Here is a 20,345-nt window from a genome sequence, read left to right as displayed (position 1 = left end):
CCGGAAACTACTGCCACCTGGAGTACCGGAGCAGGATAGAGCTCGTGGCTGAGCAGCTGTACACACTGTCTCACTGACTGGACACTCCAGTACATCAACACTGCACTGAGAGAGAGAGAGGGGTTAATACAGACACACTGACTGGACACTCCAGCACATCAACACTGCACTGAGAGAGAGAGAGGGGTTAATACAGACACACTGACTGGACACTCCAGTACATTAACACTGCACTGAGAGAGAGAGGGGTTAATACACACACACTGACTGGACACTCCAGTACATTAACACTGCACTGAGAGAGAGAGGGGGGTTAATACAGACACACTGACTGGACACTCCAGAACATTAACACTGCACTGAGAGAGAGAGGGGTTAATACAGACACACTGACTGGACACTCCAGTACATTAACACTGCACTGAGAGAGAGAGGGGTTAATACACACTGACTGGACACTCCAGTACATTAACACTGCACTGAGAGAGAGAGGGGGGTTAATACAGACACACTGACTGGACACTCCAGAACATTAACACTGCACTGAGAGAGAGAGGGGTTAATACAGACACACTGACCGGACACTCCAGTACATTAACACTGCACTGAGAGAGAGAGGGGTTAATACAGACACACTGACCGGACACTCCAGTACACCAACACTGCACTGAGAGAGAGAGGGGTTAATACACACACACTGACCGGACACTCCAGTACACCAACACTGCACTGAGAGAGAGAGGGGTTAATACAGACACACTGACTGGACACTCCAGTACATTAACACTGCACTGAGAGAGAGAGGGGTTAATACAGACACACTGACTGGACACTCCAGTACATTAACACTGCACTGAGAGAGAGAGGGGGGTTAATACAGACACACTGACCGGACACTCCAGTACACCAACACTGCACTGAGAGAGAGAGGGGTTAATACAGACACACTGACTGGACACTCCAGTACATTAACACTGCACTGAGAGAGAGAGGGGTTAATACAGACACACTGACTGGACACTCCAGTACATTAACACTGCACTGAGAGAGAGAGGGGGGTTAATACAGACACACTGACCGGACACTCCAGTACACCAACACTGCACTGAGAGAGAGAGGGGTTAATACAGACACACTGACTGGACACTCCAGTACATTAACACTGCACTGAGAGAGAGAGGGGTTAATACAGACACACTGACTGGACACTCCAGTACATTAACACTGCACTGAGAGAGAGAGGGGTTAATACAGACACACTGACTGGACACTCCAGTACATTAACACTGCACTGAGAGAGAGAGGGGTTAATACACACTGACTGGACACTCCAGTACATTAACACTGCACTGAGAGAGAGAGGGGGGTTAATACAGACACACTGACTGGACACTCCAGAACATTAACACTGCACTGAGAGAGAGAGGGGTTAATACAGACACACTGACCGGACACTCCAGTACATTAACACTGCACTGAGAGAGAGAGGGGTTAATACAGACACACTGACCGGACACTCCAGTACACCAACACTGCACTGAGAGAGAGAGGGGTTAATACACACACACTGACCGGACACTCCAGTACACCAACACTGCACTGAGAGAGAGAGGGGTTAATACAGACACACTGACTGGACACTCCAGTACATTAACACTGCACTGAGAGAGAGAGGGGTTAATACAGACACACTGACTGGACACTCCAGTACATTAACACTGCACTGAGAGAGAGAGGGGGGTTAATACAGACACACTGACCGGACACTCCAGTACACCAACACTGCACTGAGAGAGAGAGGGGTTAATACAGACACACTGACTGGACACTCCAGTACATTAACACTGCACTGAGAGAGAGAGGGGTTAATACAGACACACTGACTGGACACTCCAGTACATTAACACTGCACTGAGAGAGAGAGGGGGGTTAATACAGACACACTGACCGGACACTCCAGTACATTAACACTGCACTGAGAGAGAGAGGGGTTAATACACACACACTGACTGGACACTCCAGTACATTAACACTGCACTGAGAGAGAGAGAGAGGGGTTAATACAGACACACTGACTGGACACTCCAGAACATTAACACTGCACTGAGAGAGAGAGGGGTTAATACAGACACACTGACCGGACACTCCAGTACATTAACACTGCACTGAGAGGGAGAGAGAGGGGTTGATACAGACACACTGACTGGACACTCCAGTACATTAACATTGCACTGAGAGAGAGAGGGGTTAATACAGACACACTGACTGGACACTCCAGTACATTAACACTGCACTGAGAGAGAGAGGGGTTAATACAGACACACTGACTGGACACTCCAGTACATTAACACTGCACTGAGAGAGAGAGGGGGGTTAATACACACACACTGACTGGACACTCCACTACATTAACACTGCACTGAGAGAGAGAGGGGTTCATACAGACACACTGACTGGACACTCCAGTACATTAACACTGCACTGAGAGAGAGAGGGGTTAATACACACACACTGACTGGACACTCCAGTACATGAACACTGCACTGAGAGAGAGAGAGAGAGAGGGGTTAATACACACACACTGACTGGACACTCCAGTACATTAACACTGCACTGAGAGAGAGAGAGAGGGGTTAATACAGACACACTGACTGGACACTCCAGAACATTAACACTGCACTGAGAGAGAGAGGGGTTAATACAGACACACTGACCGGACACTCCAGTACATTAACACTGCACTGAGAGGGAGAGAGAGGGGTTGATACAGACACACTGACTGGACACTCCAGTACATTAACATTGCACTGAGAGAGAGAGGGGTTAATACAGACACACTGACTGGACACTCCAGTACATTAACACTGCACTGAGAGAGAGAGGGGTTAATACACACACACTGACTGGACACTCCAGTACATTAACACTACACTGAGAGAGAGAGAGGGGTTAATACACACACACTGACTGGACACTCCAGTACATGAACACTGAGAGAGGAGTTAATGGAGCCAATAAAATTAAAAAAGAAACTTAAATCTCTTTATTATTGTGATGAATTAATGTGAATTTATTCATGTGATTCTCAAGTCTGACTAATTAAAGACTTACTTTCCAAAAAGGCACTGTTTTGTCATCAGAGTAGCCTGAGGGATCTGAGACCTGGGGTGAGAGACCTGTCTGTGGGGAGCCTGCGTGTTCTGAGCTCTTTCACATCGTCCAATTCTGCTCTCCTGTCTGTCCCCCAAGACTGTCTTCACTCTGGGCGTGACAGGGGCTTCTCCTGCTGTGCCCCAACACTCAGGAGCTGTACCCCAGGGGTATCAGAGAGCCCCCCAGCCTGAGCTCGTTCGCTCCTGGACTCCCAGTCTGCTTTTTCAGAAGGGCTGCTGGTCAACGGGCCCCGTGCCTGTCCTGCACCCCGAACCCCCCGTGCCTGTCCTGCACCCCAAACCCCCTGTGCCTGTCCTGCACCCCGAACCCCCTGTGCTCCTTCTGGCCCCGTGCCTGTCCTGCACCCCGAACCCCCCGTGCCTGTCCTGCACCCCGAACCCCCTGTGCTCCTTCTGGCCCCGTGCCTGTCCTGTACCCCGAACCCCCCGTGCCTGTCCTGCACCCGAACCCCCTGTGCTCCTTCTGGCCCCGTGCCTGTCCTGCACCCCGAACCCCCCGTGCCTGTCCTGTACCCCGAACCCCCTGTGCTCCTTCTGGCCCCGTGCCTGTCCTGCACCCCGAACCCCCCGTGCCTGTCCTGTACCCCGAACCCCCTGTGCTCCTTCTGGCCCCGTGCCTGTCCTGCACCCCGAACCCCCCGTGCCTGTCCTGTACAGCCCTGTTGTACAGTTGGAGTATCGGGTAGTTTTAGAGAAGAGCAGAGACGTGCAAAGGCACTTCAGCGTTATCGTGATTATTATTATTATTATTATTTAAAATCCTTTATTCATCCCAGGGGGAAATTATTATTATTAATATTATTCCCCCGCTGAGGTCTGAACCCCCACAGCGCTCGGGTCCGCGGGTGGGGTCACCGCCGGCCCGCGACCCGCCGCCATCCCGCGCAGCCGGCTCGGGGAGACTACAAGTCCCGGCGGCCACTGCGCGCCCTCCCGCCACTCATCCCACCGTCCCCTCCCGTGATGACGTCCCCCTCGCCCTATTGGCTGTCGCCCCGGGCAGGGCTGCTCTGATTGGTGGACGTGCGGACAAATGGGGGGAGGCGGCAAAGACGCTCCGTCCCTCCCCCCTCCGTCTGGAAGCGCGATGGCGGAACAGGTGAGCCGTCGGTCTCGGGTCCCGCTCCGGTCCCGCTCCGGGGTCGGGTTCTTCTCTCTCTCTCTCTCTCTCTCTCTCTCTCTCTCTCTCTCTCTCTCTCTCTCTCTCTCTCTCTCTCTCTTTTTCTCAACACGCCCCTGTTTCTGGCAGCTCTGGCCGACGCGCTTGTCGGAGGAGGAGGAGGAGGAGACACATTTCTGTTTAATTGTTGTTTTGATGTGTCTTTCCGAGCCGGGTCGGGTCGGGTTCCGGGAGAGGGATGCCCGCTGTCTCCGAGGTCTGTCGCTGCAGGCCTCACGGTGCCCTGGTCTCCCCGGCCGCTCCTGCCGGTGTCGGGTCAGAGCAGTGATCGCTTCCTCGGTGAGCCCTCTGGGATCCGGGGAGCTGACCGGGTTCTCACTGGTTTCACTGGGAGCCTCTCTGCGGTGGGATTAGGGATCGCCAGCGGTTTGGCTGATCGCCCGGTGACTTCTCTGTAGCTCATCGACACTTCGCCCTGATCTCTGTGTGATTCTGTGTGCTTGTTTCCAGTGACTTCTCTGTCAGGTCTCAGTGCTGGCGTTATAGAGGCTCTGCAGCTTCTCTCTCTGTCAGGTCTCAGACAGTGCTGGAGCAGGGGTGTGAACTGTGACTTCTCTGTAGCTCCTCTCTCTGTCAGGTCTCAGTGCTGGCGCAGGGCTGTGAGCTGTGACTTCTCTGCAGCTCCTCTCTCTGTCAGGTCTCAGACAGTGCTGGAGCAGGGCTGTGAGCTGTGACTTCTCTGCAGCTTCTCTCTCTGTCAGGTCTCAGTGCTGGCGCAGGGCTGTGAGCTGTGACTTCTCTGTAGCTCCTCTCTATGTCAGGTCTCAGTGCTGGAGCAGGGCTGTGAGCTGTGACTTCTCTGCAGCTCCTCTCTCTGTCAGGTCTCAGTGCTGGCGCAGGGCTGTGAGCTGTGACTTCTCTGCAGCTCCTCTCTCTGTCAGGTCTCAGACAGTGCTGGAGCAGGGCTGTGAGCTGTGACTTCTCTGCAGCTCCTCTCTCTGTCAGGTCTCAGACAATGCTGGCGCAGGGCTGTGAGCTGTGACTTCTCTGTAGCTCCTCTCTCTGTCAGGTCTCAGTGCTGGCGCAGGGCTGTGAGCTGTGACTTCTCTGCAGCTCCTCTCTCTGTCAGGTCTCAGACAGTGCTGGAGCAGGGGTGTGAACTGTGACTTCTCTGTAGCTCCTCTTTCTGTCAGGTCTCAGTGCTGGAGCAGGGCTGTGAGCTGTGACTTCTCTGCAGCTTCTCTCTCTGTCAGGTCTCAGTGCTGGCGCAGGGCTGTGAGCTGTGACTTCTCTGTAGCTCCTCTCTATGTCAGGTCTCAGTGCTGGAGCAGGGCTGTGAGCTGTGACTTCTCTGCAGCTCCTCTCTCTGTCAGGTCTCAGTGCTGGCGCAGGGTTGTGAGCTGTGACTTCTCTGCAGCTCCTCTCTTTGTCAGGTCTCAGACAGTGCTGGAGCAGGGCTGTGAGCTGTGACTTCTCTGCAGCTCCTCTCTCTGTCAGGTCTCAGACAGTGCTGGCGCAGGGCTGTGAGCTGTGACTTCTCTGTAGCTCCTCTCTCTGTCAGGTCTCAGTGCTGGCGCAGGGCTGTGAGCTGTGACTTCTCTGCAGCTCCTCTCTCTGTCAGGTCTCAGACAGTGCTGGAGCAGGGCTGTGAGCTGTGACTTCTCTGTAGCTCCTCTTTCTGTCAGGTCTCAGTGCTGGAGCAGGGCTGTGAGCTGTGACTTCTCTGCAGCTTCTCTCTCTGTCAGGTCTCAGTGCTGGCGCAGGGCTGTGAGCTGTGACTTCTCTGTAGCTCCTCTCTCTGTCAGGTCTCAGTGCTGGCGCAGGGCTGTGAGCTGTGACTTCTCTGCAGCTCCTCTCTCTGTCAGGTCTCAGACAGTGCTGGAGCAGGGCTGTGAGCTGTGACTTCTCTGCAGCTCCTCTCTCTGTCAGGTCTCAGACAGTGCTGGCGCAGGGCTGTGAGCTGTGACTTCTCTGTAGCTCCTCTCTCTGTCAGGTCTCTGCTGGCGCAGGGCTGTGAGCTGTGACTTCTCTGCAGCTCCTCTCTCTGTCAGGTCTCAGACAGTGCTGGAGCAGGGCTGTGAGCTGTGACTTCTCTGTAACTCCTCTCTCTGTCAGGTCGCAGTGCTGGAGCAGGGCTGTGAGCTGTGACTTCTCTGTAACTCCTCTCTCTGTCAGGTCGCAGGGCTGTGAGCTGTGACTTCTCTGCAGCTTCTCTCTCTGTCAGGTCTCAGTGCTGGAGCAGGGCTGTGAGCTGTGACTTCTCTGCAGCTCCTCTCTCTGTCAGGTCTCAGACAGTGCTGGCGCAGGGCTGTGAGCTGTGACTTCTCTGCAGCTCCTCTCTCTGTCAGGTCTCAGTGCTGGCGCAGGACTGTGATCTGTGACTTCTCTGCAGCTTCTCTCTCTGTCAGGTCTCAGTGCTGGCGCAGGGGTGTGAGCTGTGACTTCTCTGCAGCTCCTCTCTCTGTCAGGTCTCAGACAGTGCTGGAGTAGGGCTGTGAGCTGTGACTTCTCTCTAACTCCTCTCTCTGTCAGGTCTCAGGCAGTGCTGGCGCAGGGCTGTGAGCTGTGACTTCTCTGCAGCTCCTCTCTCTGTCAGGTCTCAGACAGTGCTGGCGCAGGGCTGTGAGCTGTGACTTCTCTGCAGCTCCTCTCTCTGTCAGGTCTCAGACAGTGCTGGCGCAGGGCTGTGAGCTGTGACTTCTCTGCAGCTTCTCTCTCTGTCAGGTCTCAGTGCTGGCGCAGGACTGTGAGCTGTGACTTCTCTGCAGCTTCTCTCTCTGTCAGGTCTCAGTGCTGGCGCAGGGCTGTGAGCTGTGACTTCTCTGTAGCTCTTCTCTCTGTCAGGTCTCAGTGCTGGCGCAGGGCTGTGAGCTGTGACTTCTCTGCAGCTCCTCTCTCTGTCAGGTCTCAGACAGTGCTGGAGCAGGGCTGTGAGCTGTGACTTCTCTGTAACTCCTCTCTCTGTCAGGTCGCAGGGCTGTGAGCTGTGACTTCTCTGCAGCTTCTCTCTCTGTCAGGTCTCAGTGCTGGAGCAGGGCTGTGAGCTGTGACTTCTCTGTAGCTCCTCTTTCTGTCAGGTCTCAGTGCTGGCGCAGGGCTGTGAGCTGTGACTTCTCTGCAGCTCCTCTCTCTGTCAGGTCTGAGTGCTGGCGCAGGACTGTGAGCTGTGACTTCTCTGCAGCTTCTCTCTCTGTCAGGTCTCAGTGCTGGCGCAGGGCTGTGAGCTGTGACTTCTCTGTAGCTCCTCTTTCTGTCAGGTCTCAGTGCTGGCGCAGGGCTGTGAGCTGTGACTTCTCTGCAGCTCCTCTCTCTGTCAGGTCTCAGACAGTGCTGGCGCAGGGCTGTGAGCTGTGACTTCTCTGTAGCTCCTCTCTCTGTCAGGTCTCAGTGCTGGCGCAGGGGTGTGAGCTGTGACTTCTCTGCAGCTCCTCTCTCTGTCAGGTCTCAGACAGTGCTGGAGCAGGGGTGTGAACTGTGACTTCTCTGTAACTCCTCTCTCTGTCAGGTCGCAGTGCTGGCGCAGGACTGTGAGCTGTGACTTCTCTGCAGCTTCTCTCTCTGTCAGGTCTCAGTGCTGGCGCAGGACTGTGAGCTGTGACTTCTCTGCAGCTTCTCTCTCTGTCAGGTCTCAGTGCTGGCGCAGGACTGTGAGCTGTGACTTCTCTGCAGCTCCTCTCTCTGTCAGGTCTCAGTGCTGGCGCAGGACTGTGAGCTGTGACTTCTCTGCAGCTTCTCTCTCTGTCAGGTCTCAGTGCTGGCGCAGGACTGTGAGCTGTGACTTCTCTGCAGCTCCTCTCTCTGTCAGGTCTCAGTGCTGGCGCAGGGCAGTGAGCTGTGACTTCTCTGCAGCTCCTCTCTCTGTCAGGTCTCAGTGCTGGCGCAGGGCTGTGAGCTGTGACTTCTCTCTAACTCCTCTCTCTCTCTCTCTCTCTCTCCGTCAGGGCTCGGACAGCAGTGACAGTGACCTGGAAGGTTTTTCTCGTCTTCCTCTTCCACCCACAAAACGCAGGCGAGTCATTGACCCTGCTGCCGTGGCAACCGTGCCAGTGTACTCCAGTAAGGTTAGTGTGTCTGTATGGGCTGTGTCACACGGGGGCTCCGGTCCACTGCGTTATAGAGGCTCTGTCACACGGGGCTCCGGTCCGCTGCGTTATAGAGGCGTGTCACACGGGGCTCCGGTCCGCTGCGTTATAGAGGCTCTGTCACACGGGGCCCCGGTCCGCTGCGTTATAGAGGCTCTGTCACACGGGGCCCCGGTCCGCTGCGTTATAGAGGCGCGTCACACGGGGCCCCGGTCCGCTGCGTTATAGAGGCGCGTCACACGGGGCTCCGGTCCGCTGCGTTATAGAGGCTCTGTCACACGGGGCTCCGGTCCGCTGCGTTATAGAGGCTCTGTCACACGGGGCCCCGGTCCGCTGCGTTATAGAGGCTCTGTCACACGGGGCCCCGGTCCGCTGCGTTATAGAGGCGCGTCACACGGGGCTCCGGTCCGCTGCGTTATAGAGGCGCGTCACACGGGGCTCCGGTCCGCTGCGTTATAGAGGCGCGTCACACGGGGCCCCGGTCCGCTGCGTTATAGAGGCGCGTCACACGGGGCTCCGGTCCGCTGCGTTATAGAGGCTCTGTCACACGGGGGCTCCGGTCCGCTGCGTTATAGAGGCTCTGTCACACGGGGCTCCGGTCCGCTGCGTTATAGAGGCTCTGTCACACGGGGCTCCGGTCCGCTGCGTTATAGAGGCTCTGTCACACGGGGGCTCCGGTCCGCTGCGTTATAGAGGCTCTGTCACACGGGGCTCCGGTCCGCTGCGTTATAGAGGCGCGTCACACGGGGCTCCGGTCCGCTGCGTTATAGAGGCTCTGTCACACGGGGGCTCCGGTCCGCTGCGTTATAGAGGCTCTGTCACACGGGGCTCCGGTCCGCTGCGTTATAGAGGCTCTGTCACACGGGGTGTGTTATAGACTGTCAGAGATGTGTGTAACAGTCTGTGTTATATAAAACAGTACTAACAGCATGTCCAGTGCGTGGTGCAGTATGTGTTGTGTAGTGTGTATTGTACATAGTGTTGTATGGTGTGTGTTTCAGGTGAGCAGCAGTCTACAGTTAATACCATGCAGCTTCAAACACACTGAGATCACAGGTAATTCCTCTCTCTCTCTCTGATACCCCTCCTTCTCTTCCTCTCTCTGTCTCTCCCCCTTTCCCTTCCAGTCTGTCTGTCTGTCTGTCTGTCTGTCTGTCTGTCTGTCTGTCTGTCTGTCTGTCTGTCTGTCTGTCTGTCTGTCTGTCTGTCTGTCTGTCTGTCTGTCTGTCATCGAGCTCTCTGTTCCTGTTCTCCCTCTGCAGAGGAACAAAGCCGCCGCCCTCCAGCGCCGGCTCCGCCCCCACGGGAGGGGCAGCCAGTCAGCTTCGTCCTCTCCGACTCCGAGGAGGAGGAGCCGAGCGGGGAGCGGTGAGTGACAGATCCGTGCCGCCAATCGTGGGCCGGCTCGGGGCGGCAGGGACACGCCCACCTGCCCCGGGGAAGGCTCCAGATTGGCTCGGGCTGGACAGTGTCGGAGGAGGTCCTGCCTCTGGGAGACCGGGGCCCTGTTCCAGGGTGTCTGACCTCCCCCCCGTCTCTCTCTCTCTCAGGTGCGCCCACTCCCCCTCCCCCTCCCCCTCTCCGCCCCCCACTCCTGTCGTCTCCCAGGCCAGGAAGAGGCGCACCAACCGCAAGATCAGGTGGGCTGGTGGGCTCCGGTTCAGCCCTGACTCCTCCTGCTGAGCTGAGCTCCTCCTGTCTGCCTGTCTGTCTCTCTCTCTCTTCACCTCGCCTGTCTCTCTGTCTGCCTGACTACTGCCTGTCTCTCTGCTTCATCTGCCTGTCTGTCTCTCTCTCTCTCTATGCTTCGTCTGCCTGTCTCTCTCTCTGCCTGTCTGCTTCTCTATCTCTCTCTCTGCTTCGCCTGTCTGTCTCTCCCTCTAACTTGTCTGCCTGCCCGTCTGTCTCTCTCGGCTTTGTCTACCTGTCTCTCCATCTGGCTGTCTCTCTTTCTGCCCGACTACTACCTGTCTCTCTGCTTCGTCTCCCTGTCTCTCTCTCTGCCTGTCTGCTTCTCTATCTCTCTCTCTTATCACCTCGCCTGTCTCTATGTCTGCCTGACTACTGCCTGTCTCTCTGCTTTGTCTGCCTGTCTGTCTCTCTCTCTCTCTCTCTATGCTTCGTCTGCCTGTCTGCTTCTCTATCTCTCTCTCTTCACCTCGCCTGTCTCTCTGTCTGCCTGACTACTGCCTGTCTCTCTGCTTTATCTGCCTGTCTGTCTCTCTCTCTCTATGCTTCGTCTGCCTCTCTCTCTCTGCCTGTCTGCTTCTCTATCTCTCTCTCTCTTCACCTCGCCTGTCTCTCTGTCTGCCTGACTACTGCCTGTCTCTCTGCTTCTCCTGCCTGTCTCTCCCTCTAACTTGTCTGCCTGCCCGTCTGTCTCTCTCTCGGCTTTGTCTACCTGTCTCTCCGTCTGGCTGTCTCTCTTTCTGCCCGACTACTACCTGTCTCTCTGCTTCGTCTGCCTGTCTCTCTCTCTGCCTGTCTGCTTCTCTATCTCTCTCTCTCTTCACCTCGCCTGTCTCTCTGCTTCTCCTGCCTGTCTCTCCCTCTAACTTGTCTGCCTGCCTGTCTCTCTCTCTCTCTGCTTCGCCTGCCTGTCTCTCCCTCTAACTTGTCTGCCTGCCTGTCTCTCTCTCTCTCGGCTTTGTCTACCTGTCTCTCCGTCTGGCTGTCTCTCTTTCTGCCCGACTACTACCTGTCTCTCTTCTTCGCTGCCTGTTTCTCTCTGCCTCTCTGCCGGTCTGCCTCTCCCTGACCCCAGCTCTGTGGCGTGCTGACCGGTGTCCGGCGCGCTCAGACCCCGAGCTGCCCCCTCTCCCTGTCCGGCAGGGACCTGGAAGAGCAGCTCCGGAGCATCAGCCCCCCTCCTGCCCGCCTGCAGGGCGGCGCCGACGAGCCGGACGACGACGTCATCCTGGTCACCCCACTGCGGCCAGAGTCGCCCCGAGAGATCGTCCTGAAGTTCCGCTGCCGGGGTGACCTCCACAAGGTCACTGTCCAGTCGGTGAGAGAGAGAGGGGTTAATACACTCCAGTACATTAACACTGCACTGAGAGAGAGAGAGAGAGAGGGGTTAATACAGACACACTGACTGGACACTCCAGTACATTAACACTGCACTGAGAGAGAGAGGGGTTAATACAGACACACTGACTGGACACTCCAGTACATTAACACTGCACTGAGAGAGAGAGGGGTTAATACACACACACTGACTGGACACTCCAGTACATTAACACTGCACTGAGAGAGAGAGAGGGGTTAATACACACACACTGACTGGACACTCCAGTACATTAACACTGCACTGAGAGAGAGAGGGGTTCATACAGACACACTGACTGGACACTCCAGTACAGTAACACATTACATGTACATTAACACAACATACATGGACATTAGAATCACTCCAGTTTTAATACAGACAGAGAGAGAGAGAGGGGTTAATCTGACTCCTGGTGGTTCTCATTTCCAGACGTCTCCTCTAGGTGACGCTGTCGAGCAGCTGTCCGTCAAACTGCAGGTCCCGCCCTCCCGCATCCTGCTTCTGCGGAAGGAGAATGAACTTCCTGTCAGCTGCTCGGCCTCTGAGCTGGGGCTGGGCATCACCGACATCATCGGTGAGTGTGTCTCTGTGCCTGTCTCACTCTGCCCGTCTGTGACACCCGTCTGTCTCTCCCTGCCTGTTTCTGAGCTGCTGTCCGTTTCTCTACCCGTCTCTGTGTACCTGTCTCACTCTGCCAGTTTCTCCATGCCTGTCTGTCTCTCTTCCTGTCTCTATATACCTGCCTCTTAGTGTGTACCTGTCTCTCTCTCTGCAGACTGTGTGCTGATCCATGAGCAGCACCAGGACAGGTGGCTGGATGAGACCGACGACACCATCACAGTCAGACTACAGGGAAAAGAGAGGAACTCAACCCAGGACTACAGAGTGCTCAGGGTCCGTGTGTGTGTATTAACCCCCCTCTCTCAGTACAGTGTTAATGTACTGGAGTGTCCAGTCAGTGTGTGTGTATTAACCCCCCTCTCTCTCTCTCAGTGCAGTGTTAATGTACTGGAGTGTCCAGTCAGTGTGTCTGTATGAACCCCTCTCTCTCTCAGTGCAGTGTTAATGTACTGGAGTGTCCAGTCAGTGTGTCTGTATGAACCCCTCTCTCTCTCTCAGTGCAGTGTTCATGTACTGGAGTGTCCAGTCAGTGTGTCTGTATTAACCCCCCTCTCTCTCAGTGCAGTGTTAATGTACTGGAGTGTCCAGTCAGTGTGTCTGTATGAACCCCCCTCTCTCTCTCTCAGTGCAGTGTTAATGTACTGGAGTGTCCAGTCAGTGTGTGTGTATTAACCCCTCTCTCTCAGTGCAGTGTTAATGTACTGGAGTGTCCAGTCAGTGTGTCTGTATGAACCCCTCTCTCTCTCAGTGCAGTGTTAATGTACTGGAGTGTTTAGTCAGTGTGTGTGTATTAACCCCTCTCTCTCTCAGTGCAGTGTTAATGTACTGGAGTGTCCAGTCAGTGTGTCTGTATTAACCCCTCTCTCTCTCTCAGTGCAGTGTTAATGTACTGGAGTGTCCAGTCAGTGTGTGTGTATTAACCCCTCTCTTTCAGTGCAGTGTTAATGTACTGGAGTGTCCAGTCAGTGTGTCTGTATTAACCCCTCTCTCTCTCCCAGGATGCTCCTCTGGGTTCTGTGCTCAGGAAGTATGTTGCTCAACTGGCCCTGACAGGAAGTCAGAAAGTCAGCTTCCTGTTTGACGGGTCGAAGGTCAGCGAGAGCGACACGCCGTCCAAGCTGGAGATGGAGGATGGTGATGTCATCGAGGTGTGGACCTGACCACGCCCCCAGGGGCTCGGGGTCGGGAGTGGAGGAGGGGGGGCGGGGGGCAGTACCACCGCCTGGCCTGCGCCGAGTGAGGGGGCGCCGTGGGGTCACGGAGGAGTGGGCTGGGCCTGTGCCTGAGGAAATAAAGATCTGTGAGATTCTGCAGTCTGTTGTCTGATTCCCCCTGGGCTGGGAGCTCGTTAGTGACTCTGGGGCTGGGGGGGCTGTGTGTGGGGCTGGGAGCTCGTTAGTGACTCTGGGGCTGGGGGGTGTGTGTGGGGCTGGGAGCTCGTTAGTGACTCTGGGTGGGGGTGGGAGCTCGTTAGTGACTCTAGGGTTGGGGGGTGTGTGTGGGGCTGGGAGCTTGTTAGTGACTCTGGGTGGGGCTGGGAGCTCGTTAGGAGCTCGTTACTGACTCTGGGGCTGGGGGCTGTGTGGGGGGCTAGGAGCTCGTTAGTGACTCTGGGGTTGGGGGGGTGTGTGTGTGGCTGGGAGCTCGTTAGGAGCTTGTTAGTGACTCTGTGGGTGGGGCTGGGAGCTCGTTAGTGACGCTGGGGTAGGGGGGCTGTGTGTGGGGCTGGGAGCTCGTTACAAGCTCGTTGGTGACTCTGGGGTGACACTGGGAGATACAATCTCTGCTGCGCCTCTACTCCATCAGGGGCGGTACCCTCCTACAGCACCCGGCGCTGTGACAGTGGGAGACACGATCTCCTCTGAGCCTCTACTCCATCAGGGGCGGTACCCTCCTACAGCACCCGGCGCTGTGACAGTGGGAGACACGATCTCCTCTGAGCCTCTACTCCATCAGGGGCGGTACCCTCCTACAGCACCCGGCGCTGTGACAGTGGGAGACACGATCTCCTCTGAGCCTCTACTCCATCAGGGGCGGTACCCTCCTACAGCACCCGGCGCTGTGACAGTGGGAGACACGATCTCCTCTGAGCCTCTACTCCATCAGGGGCGGTACCCTCCTACAGCACCCGGCGCTGTGACAGTGGGAGACACGATCTCCTCTGAGCCTCTACTCCATCAGGGGCGGTACCCTCCTACAGCACCCGGCGCTGTGACAGTGGGAGACACGATCTCCTCTGAGCCTCTACTCCATCAGGGGCGGTACCCTCCTACAGCACCCGGCGCTGTGACAGTGGGAGACACGATCTCTGAGCCTCTACTCCATCAGGGGCGGTACCCTCCTACAGCACCCGGCGCTGTGACAGTGGGAGACACGATCTCCTCTGAGCCTCTACTCCATCGGGGGCGGTACCCTCCTACAGCACCCGGCGCTGTGACAGTGGGAGACACGATCTCTGAGCCTCTACTCCATCGGGGGCGGTACCCTCCTACAGCACCCGGCGCTGTGACAGTGGGAGACACGATCTCCTCTGAGCCTCTACTCCATCAGGGGCGGTACCCTCCTACAGCACCCGGCGCTGTGACAGTGGGAGACACGATCTCCTCTGAGCCTGTACTCCATCAGGGGCGGTACCCTCCTACAGCACCCGGCGCTGTGACAGTGGGAGACACGATCTCTGAGCCTCTACTCCATCAGGGGCGGTACCCTCCTACAGCACCCGGCGCTGTGACAGTGGGAGACACGATCTCCTCTGAGCCTCTACTCCATCAGGGGCGGTACCCTCCTACAGCACCCGGCGCTGTGACAGTGGGAGACACGATCTCCTCTGAGCCTCTACTCCATCGGGGGCGGTACCCTCCTACAGCACCCGGCGCTGTGACAGTGGGAGACACGATCTCCTCTGAGCCTCTACTCCATCGGGGGCGGTACCCTCCTACAGCACCCGGCGCTGTGACAGTGGGAGACACGATCTCCTCTGAGCCTCTACTCCATCAGGGGCGGTACCCTCCTACAGCACCCGGCGCTGTGACAGTGGGAGACACGATCTCCTCTGAGCCTCTACTCCATCAGGGGCGGTACCCTCCTACAGCACCCGGCGCTGTGACAGTGGGAGACACGATCTCTGAGCCTCTACTCCATCAGGGGCGGTACCCTCCTACAGCACCCGGCGCTGTGACAGTGGGAGACACGATCTCCTCTGAGCCTCTACTCCATCGGGGGCGGTACCCTCCTACAGCACCCGGCGCTGTGACAGTGGGAGACACGATCTCCTCTGAGCCTCTACTCCATCGGGGGCGGTACCCTCCTACAGCACCCGGCGCTGTGACAGTGGGAGACACGATCTCCTCTGAGCCTCTACTCCATCGGGGGCGGTACCCTCCTACAGCACCCGGCGCTGTGACAGTGGGAGACACGATCTCCTCTGAGCCTCTACTCCATCAGGGGCGGTACCCTCCTACAGCACCCGGCGCTGTGACAGTGGGAGACACGATCTCCTCTGAGCCTCTACTCCATCAGGGGCGGTACCCTCCTACAGCACCCGGCGCTGTGACAGTGGGAGACACGATCTCCTCTGAGCCTCTACTCCATCAGGGGCGGTACCCTCCTACAGCACCCGGCGCTGTGACAGTGGGAGACACGATCTCCTCTGAGCCTCTACTCCATCAGGGGCGGTACCCTCCTACAGCACCCGGCGCTGTGACAGTGGGAGACACGATCTCCTCTGAGCCTCTACTCCATCAGGGGCGGTACCCTCCTACAGCACCCGGCGCTGTGACAGTGGGAGACACGATCTCTGAGCCTCTACTCCATCAGGGGCGGTACCCTCCTACAGCACCCGGCGCTGTGACAGTGGGAGACACGATCTCCTCTGAGCCTCTACTCCATCGGGGGCGGTACCCTCCTACAGCACCCGGCGCTGTGACAGTGGGAGACACGATCTCCTCTGAGCCTCTACTCCATCGGGGGCGGTACCCTCCTACAGCACCCGGCGCTGTGACAGTGGGAGACACGATCTCCTCTGAGCCTCTACTCCATCAGGGGCGGTACCCTCCTACAGCACCCGGCGCTGTGACAGTGGGAGACACGATCTCCTCTGAGCCTCTACTCCATCGGGGGCGGTACCCTCCTACAGCACCCGGCGCTGTGACAGTGGGAGACACGATCTCCTCTGAGCCTCTACTCCATCGGGGGCGGTACCCTCCTACAGCACCCGGCGCTGTGACAGTGGGAGACACGATCTCCTCTGAGCCTCTACTCCATCGGGGGCGGTACCCTCCTACAGCACCCGGCGCTGTGACAGTGGGAGACACGATCTCTGAGCCTCTACTCCATCAGGGGCGGTACCCTCCTACAGCACCCGGCGCTGTGACAGTGGGAGACACGATCTCCTCTGAGCCTCTACTCCATCGGGGGCGGTACCCTCCTACAGCACCCGGCGCTGTGACAGTGGGAGACACGATCTCCTCTGAGCCTCTACTCCATCGGGGGCGGTACCCTCCTACAGCACCCGGCGCTGTGACAGTGGGAGACACGATCTCCTCTGAGCCTCTACTCCATCAGGGGCGGTACCCTCCTACAGCACCCGGCGCTGTGACAGTGGGAGACACGATCTCCTCTGAGCCTCTACTCCATCAGGGGCGGTACCCTCCTACAGCACCCGGCGCTGTGACAGTGGGAGACACGATCTCCTCTGAGCCTCTACTCCATCAGGGGCGGTACCCTCCTACAGCACCCGGCGCTGTGACAGTGGGAGACACGATCTCCTCTGAGCCTCTACTCCATCAGGGGCGGTACCCTCCTACAGCACCCGGCGCTGTGACAGTGGGAGACACGATCTCCTCTGAGCCTCTACTCCATCGGGGGCGGTACCCTCCTACAGCACCCGGCGCTGTGACAGTGGGAGACACGATCTCTGAGCCTCTACTCCATCGGGGGCGGTACCCTCCTACAGCACCCGGCGCTGTGACAGTGGGAGACACGATCTCCTCTGAGCCTCTACTCCATCAGGGGCGGTACCCTCCTACAGCACCCGGCGCTGTGACAGTGGGAGACACGATCTCCTCTGAGCCTCTACTCCATCGGGGGCGGTACCCTCCTACAGCACCCGGCGCTGTGACAGTGGGAGACACGATCTCCTCTGAGCCTCTACTCCATCGGGGGCGGTACCCTCCTACAGCACCCGGCGCTGTGACAGTGGGAGACACGATCTCCTCTGAGCCTCTACTCCATCGGGGGCGGTACCCTCCTACAGCACCCGGCGCTGTGACAGTGGGAGACACGATCTCCTCTGAGCCTCTACTCCATCGGGGGCGGTACCCTCCTACAGCACCCGGCGCTGTGACAGTGGGAGACACGATCTCCTCTGAGCCTCTACTCCATCAGGGGCGGTACCCTCCTACAGCACCCGGCGCTGTGACAGTGGGAGACACGATCTCCTCTGAGCCTCTACTCCATCGGGGGCGGTACCCTCCTACAGCACCCGGCGCTGTGACAGTGGGAGACACGATCTCCTCTGAGCCTCTACTCCATCGGGGGCGGTACCCTCCTACAGCACCCGGCGCTGTGACAGTGGGAGACACGATCTCTGAGCCTCTACTCCATCGGGGGCGGTACCCTCCTACAGCACCCGGCGCTGTGACAGTGGGAGACACGATCTCCTCTGAGCCTCTACTCCATCGGGGGCGGTACCCTCCTACAGCACCCGGCGCTGTGACAGTGGGAGACACGATCTCCTCTGAGCCTGTACTCCATCGGGGGCGGTACCCTCCTACAGCACCCGGCGCTGTGACAGTGGGAGACACGATCTCCTCTGAGCCTCTACTCCATCGGGGGCGGTACCCTCCTACAGCACCCGGCGCTGTGACAGTGGGAGACACGATCTCCTCTGAGCCTCTACTCCATCGGGGGCGGTACCCTCCTACAGCACCCGGCGCTGTGACAGTGGGAGACACGATCTCCTCTGAGCCTCTACTCCATCGGGGGCGGTACCCTCCTACAGCACCCGGCGCTGTGACAGTGGGAGACACGATCTCCTCTGAGCCTCTACTCCATCGGGGGCGGTACCCTCCTACAGCACCCGGCGCTGTGACAGTGGGAGACACGATCTCCTCTGAGCCTCTACTCCATCAGGGGCGGTACCCTCCTACAGCACCCGGCGCTGTGACAGTGGGAGACACGATCTCCTCTGAGCCTCTACTCCATCAGGGGCGGTACCCTCCTACAGCACCCGGCGCTGTGACAGTGGGAGACACGATCTCTGAGCCTCTACTCCATCAGGGGCGGTACCCTCCTACAGCACCCGGCGCTGTGACAGTGGGAGACACGATCTCCTCTGAGCCTCTACTCCATCAGGGGCGGTACCCTCCTACAGCACCCGGCGCTGTGACAGTGGGAGACACGATCTCCTCTGAGCCTCTACTCCATCGGGGGCGGTACCCTCCTACAGCACCCGGCGCTGTGACAGTGGGAGACACGATCTCCTCTGAGCCTCTACTCCATCAGGGGCGGTACCCTCCTACAGCACCCGGCGCTGTGACAGTGGGAGACACGATCTCCTCTGAGCCTCTACTCCATCAGGGGCGGTACCCTCCTACAGCACCCGGCGCTGTGACAGTGGGAGACACGATCTCCTCTGAGCCTCTACTCCATCGGGGGCGGTACCCTCCTACAGCACCCGGCGCTGTGACAGTGGGAGACACGATCTCCTCTGAGCCTCTACTCCATCGGGGGCGGTACCCTCCTACAGCACCCGGCGCTGTGACAGTGGGAGACACGATCTCCTCTGAGCCTCTACTCCATCAGGGGCAGTACCCTCCTACAGCACCCGGCGCTGTGACAGTGGGAGACACGATCTCCTCTGAGCCTCTACTCCATCAGGGGCGGTACCCTCCTACAGCACCCGGCGCTGTGACAGTGGGAGACACGATCTCTGAGCCTCTACTCCATCAGGGGCGGTACCCTCCTACAGCACCCGGCGCTGTGACAGTGGGAGACACGATCTCCTCTGAGCCTCTACTCCATCGGGGGCGGTACCCTCCTACAGCACCCGGCGCTGTGACAGTGGGAGACACGATCTCCTCTGAGCCTCTACTCCATCAGGGGCGGTACCCTCCTACAGCACCCGGCGCTGTGACAGTGGGAGACACGATCTCTGAGCCTCTACTCCATCAGGGGCGGTACCCTCCTACAGCACCCGGCGCTGTGACAGTGGGAGACACGATCTCCTCTGAGCCTCTACTCCATCAGGGGCGGTACCCTCCTACAGCACCCGGCGCTGTGACAGTGGGAGACACGATCTCCTCTGAGCCTCTACTCCATCGGGGGCGGTACCCTCCTACAGCACCCGGCGCTGTGACAGTGGGAGACACGATCTCCTCTGAGCCTCTACTCCATCAGGGGCGGTACCCTCCTACAGCACCCGGCGCTGTGACAGTGGGAGACACGATCTCCTCTGAGCCTCTACTCCATCAGGGGCGGTACCCTCCTACAGCACCCGGCGCTGTGACAGTGGGAGACACGATCTCCTCTGAGCCTCTACTCCATCAGGGGCGGTACCCTCCTACAGCACCCGGCGCTGTGACAGTGGGAGACACGATCTCTGAGCCTCTACTCCATCAGGGGCGGTACCCTCCTACAGCACCCGGCGCTGTGACAGTGGGAGACACGATCTCTGAGCCTCTACTCCATCAGGGGCGGTACCCTCCTACAGCACCCGGCGCTGTGACAGTGGGAGACACGATCTCCTCTGAGCCTCTACTCCATCGGGGGCGGTACCCTCCTACAGCACCCGGCGCTGTGACAGTGGGAGACACGATCTCCTCTGAGCCTCTACTCCATCAGGGGCGGTACCCTCCTACAGCACCCGGCGCTGTGACAGTGGGAGACACGATCTCTGAGCCTCTACTCCATCAGGGGCGGTACCCTCCTACAGCACCCGGCGCTGTGACAGTGGGAGACACGATCTCTGAGCCTCTACTCCATCAGGGGCGGTACCCTCCTACAGCACCCGGCGCTGTGACAGTGGGAGACACGATCTCCTCTGAGCCTCTACTCCATCGGGGGCGGTACCCTCCTACAGCACCCGGCGCTGTGACAGTGGGAGACACGATCTCCTCTGAGCCTCTACTCCATCGGGGGCGGTACCCTCCTACAGCACCCGGCGCTGTGACAGTGGGAGACACGATCTCCTCTGAGCCTCTACTCCATCGGGGGCGGTACCCTCCTACAGCACCCGGCGCTGTGACAGTGGGAGACACGATCTCCTCTGAGCCTCTACTCCATCAGGGGCGGTACCCTCC

General features: G+C 58.2%; 1 protein-coding gene across 1 annotated transcript; it reads left to right on the top strand.

Moving 5' to 3' along the window:
* The first annotated feature begins 4,237 nt into the window (after positions 1 to 4,237).
* On the top strand, positions 4,238 to 13,355 carry nfatc2ip (nuclear factor of activated T cells 2 interacting protein). Its single transcript, XM_088909430.1, has 9 exons — positions 4,238 to 4,272; positions 8,235 to 8,354; positions 9,377 to 9,431; positions 9,638 to 9,743; positions 9,926 to 10,015; positions 11,208 to 11,382; positions 11,854 to 11,998; positions 12,200 to 12,318; positions 13,044 to 13,355. Exons 1-9 carry the CDS (start codon positions 4,261 to 4,263, stop codon positions 13,203 to 13,205), a joined length of 984 nt encoding a protein of 327 aa, XP_088765556.1. The 5' UTR covers positions 4,238 to 4,260; the 3' UTR covers positions 13,206 to 13,355.
* The last annotated feature ends 6,990 nt before the right edge of the window (positions 13,356 to 20,345 follow it).

The sequence above is a fragment of the Atractosteus spatula genome, unplaced genomic scaffold (genome assembly GCF_055471065.1).
Source record: "Atractosteus spatula isolate fAtrSpa1 unplaced genomic scaffold, fAtrSpa1.hap1 Scaffold_226, whole genome shotgun sequence".
Lineage (NCBI taxonomy): Eukaryota > Metazoa > Chordata > Actinopteri > Semionotiformes > Lepisosteidae > Atractosteus > Atractosteus spatula.
The sequence above is the reverse complement of the archived record's forward strand: the minus strand, read 5'-3'. Positions and strand labels throughout refer to the sequence as shown.

Coding starts and splice junctions, on each gene's coding strand:
- nfatc2ip (XM_088909430.1), top strand. Junction 9,744..9,925: donor GAGGAGCCGAGCGGGGAGCG/GTGAGTGACAGA, acceptor TCTCTCTCTCAG/GTGCGCCCACTCCCCCTCCC. Junction 11,383..11,853: donor ACAAGGTCACTGTCCAGTCG/GTGAGAGAGAGA, acceptor TCTCATTTCCAG/ACGTCTCCTCTAGGTGACGC.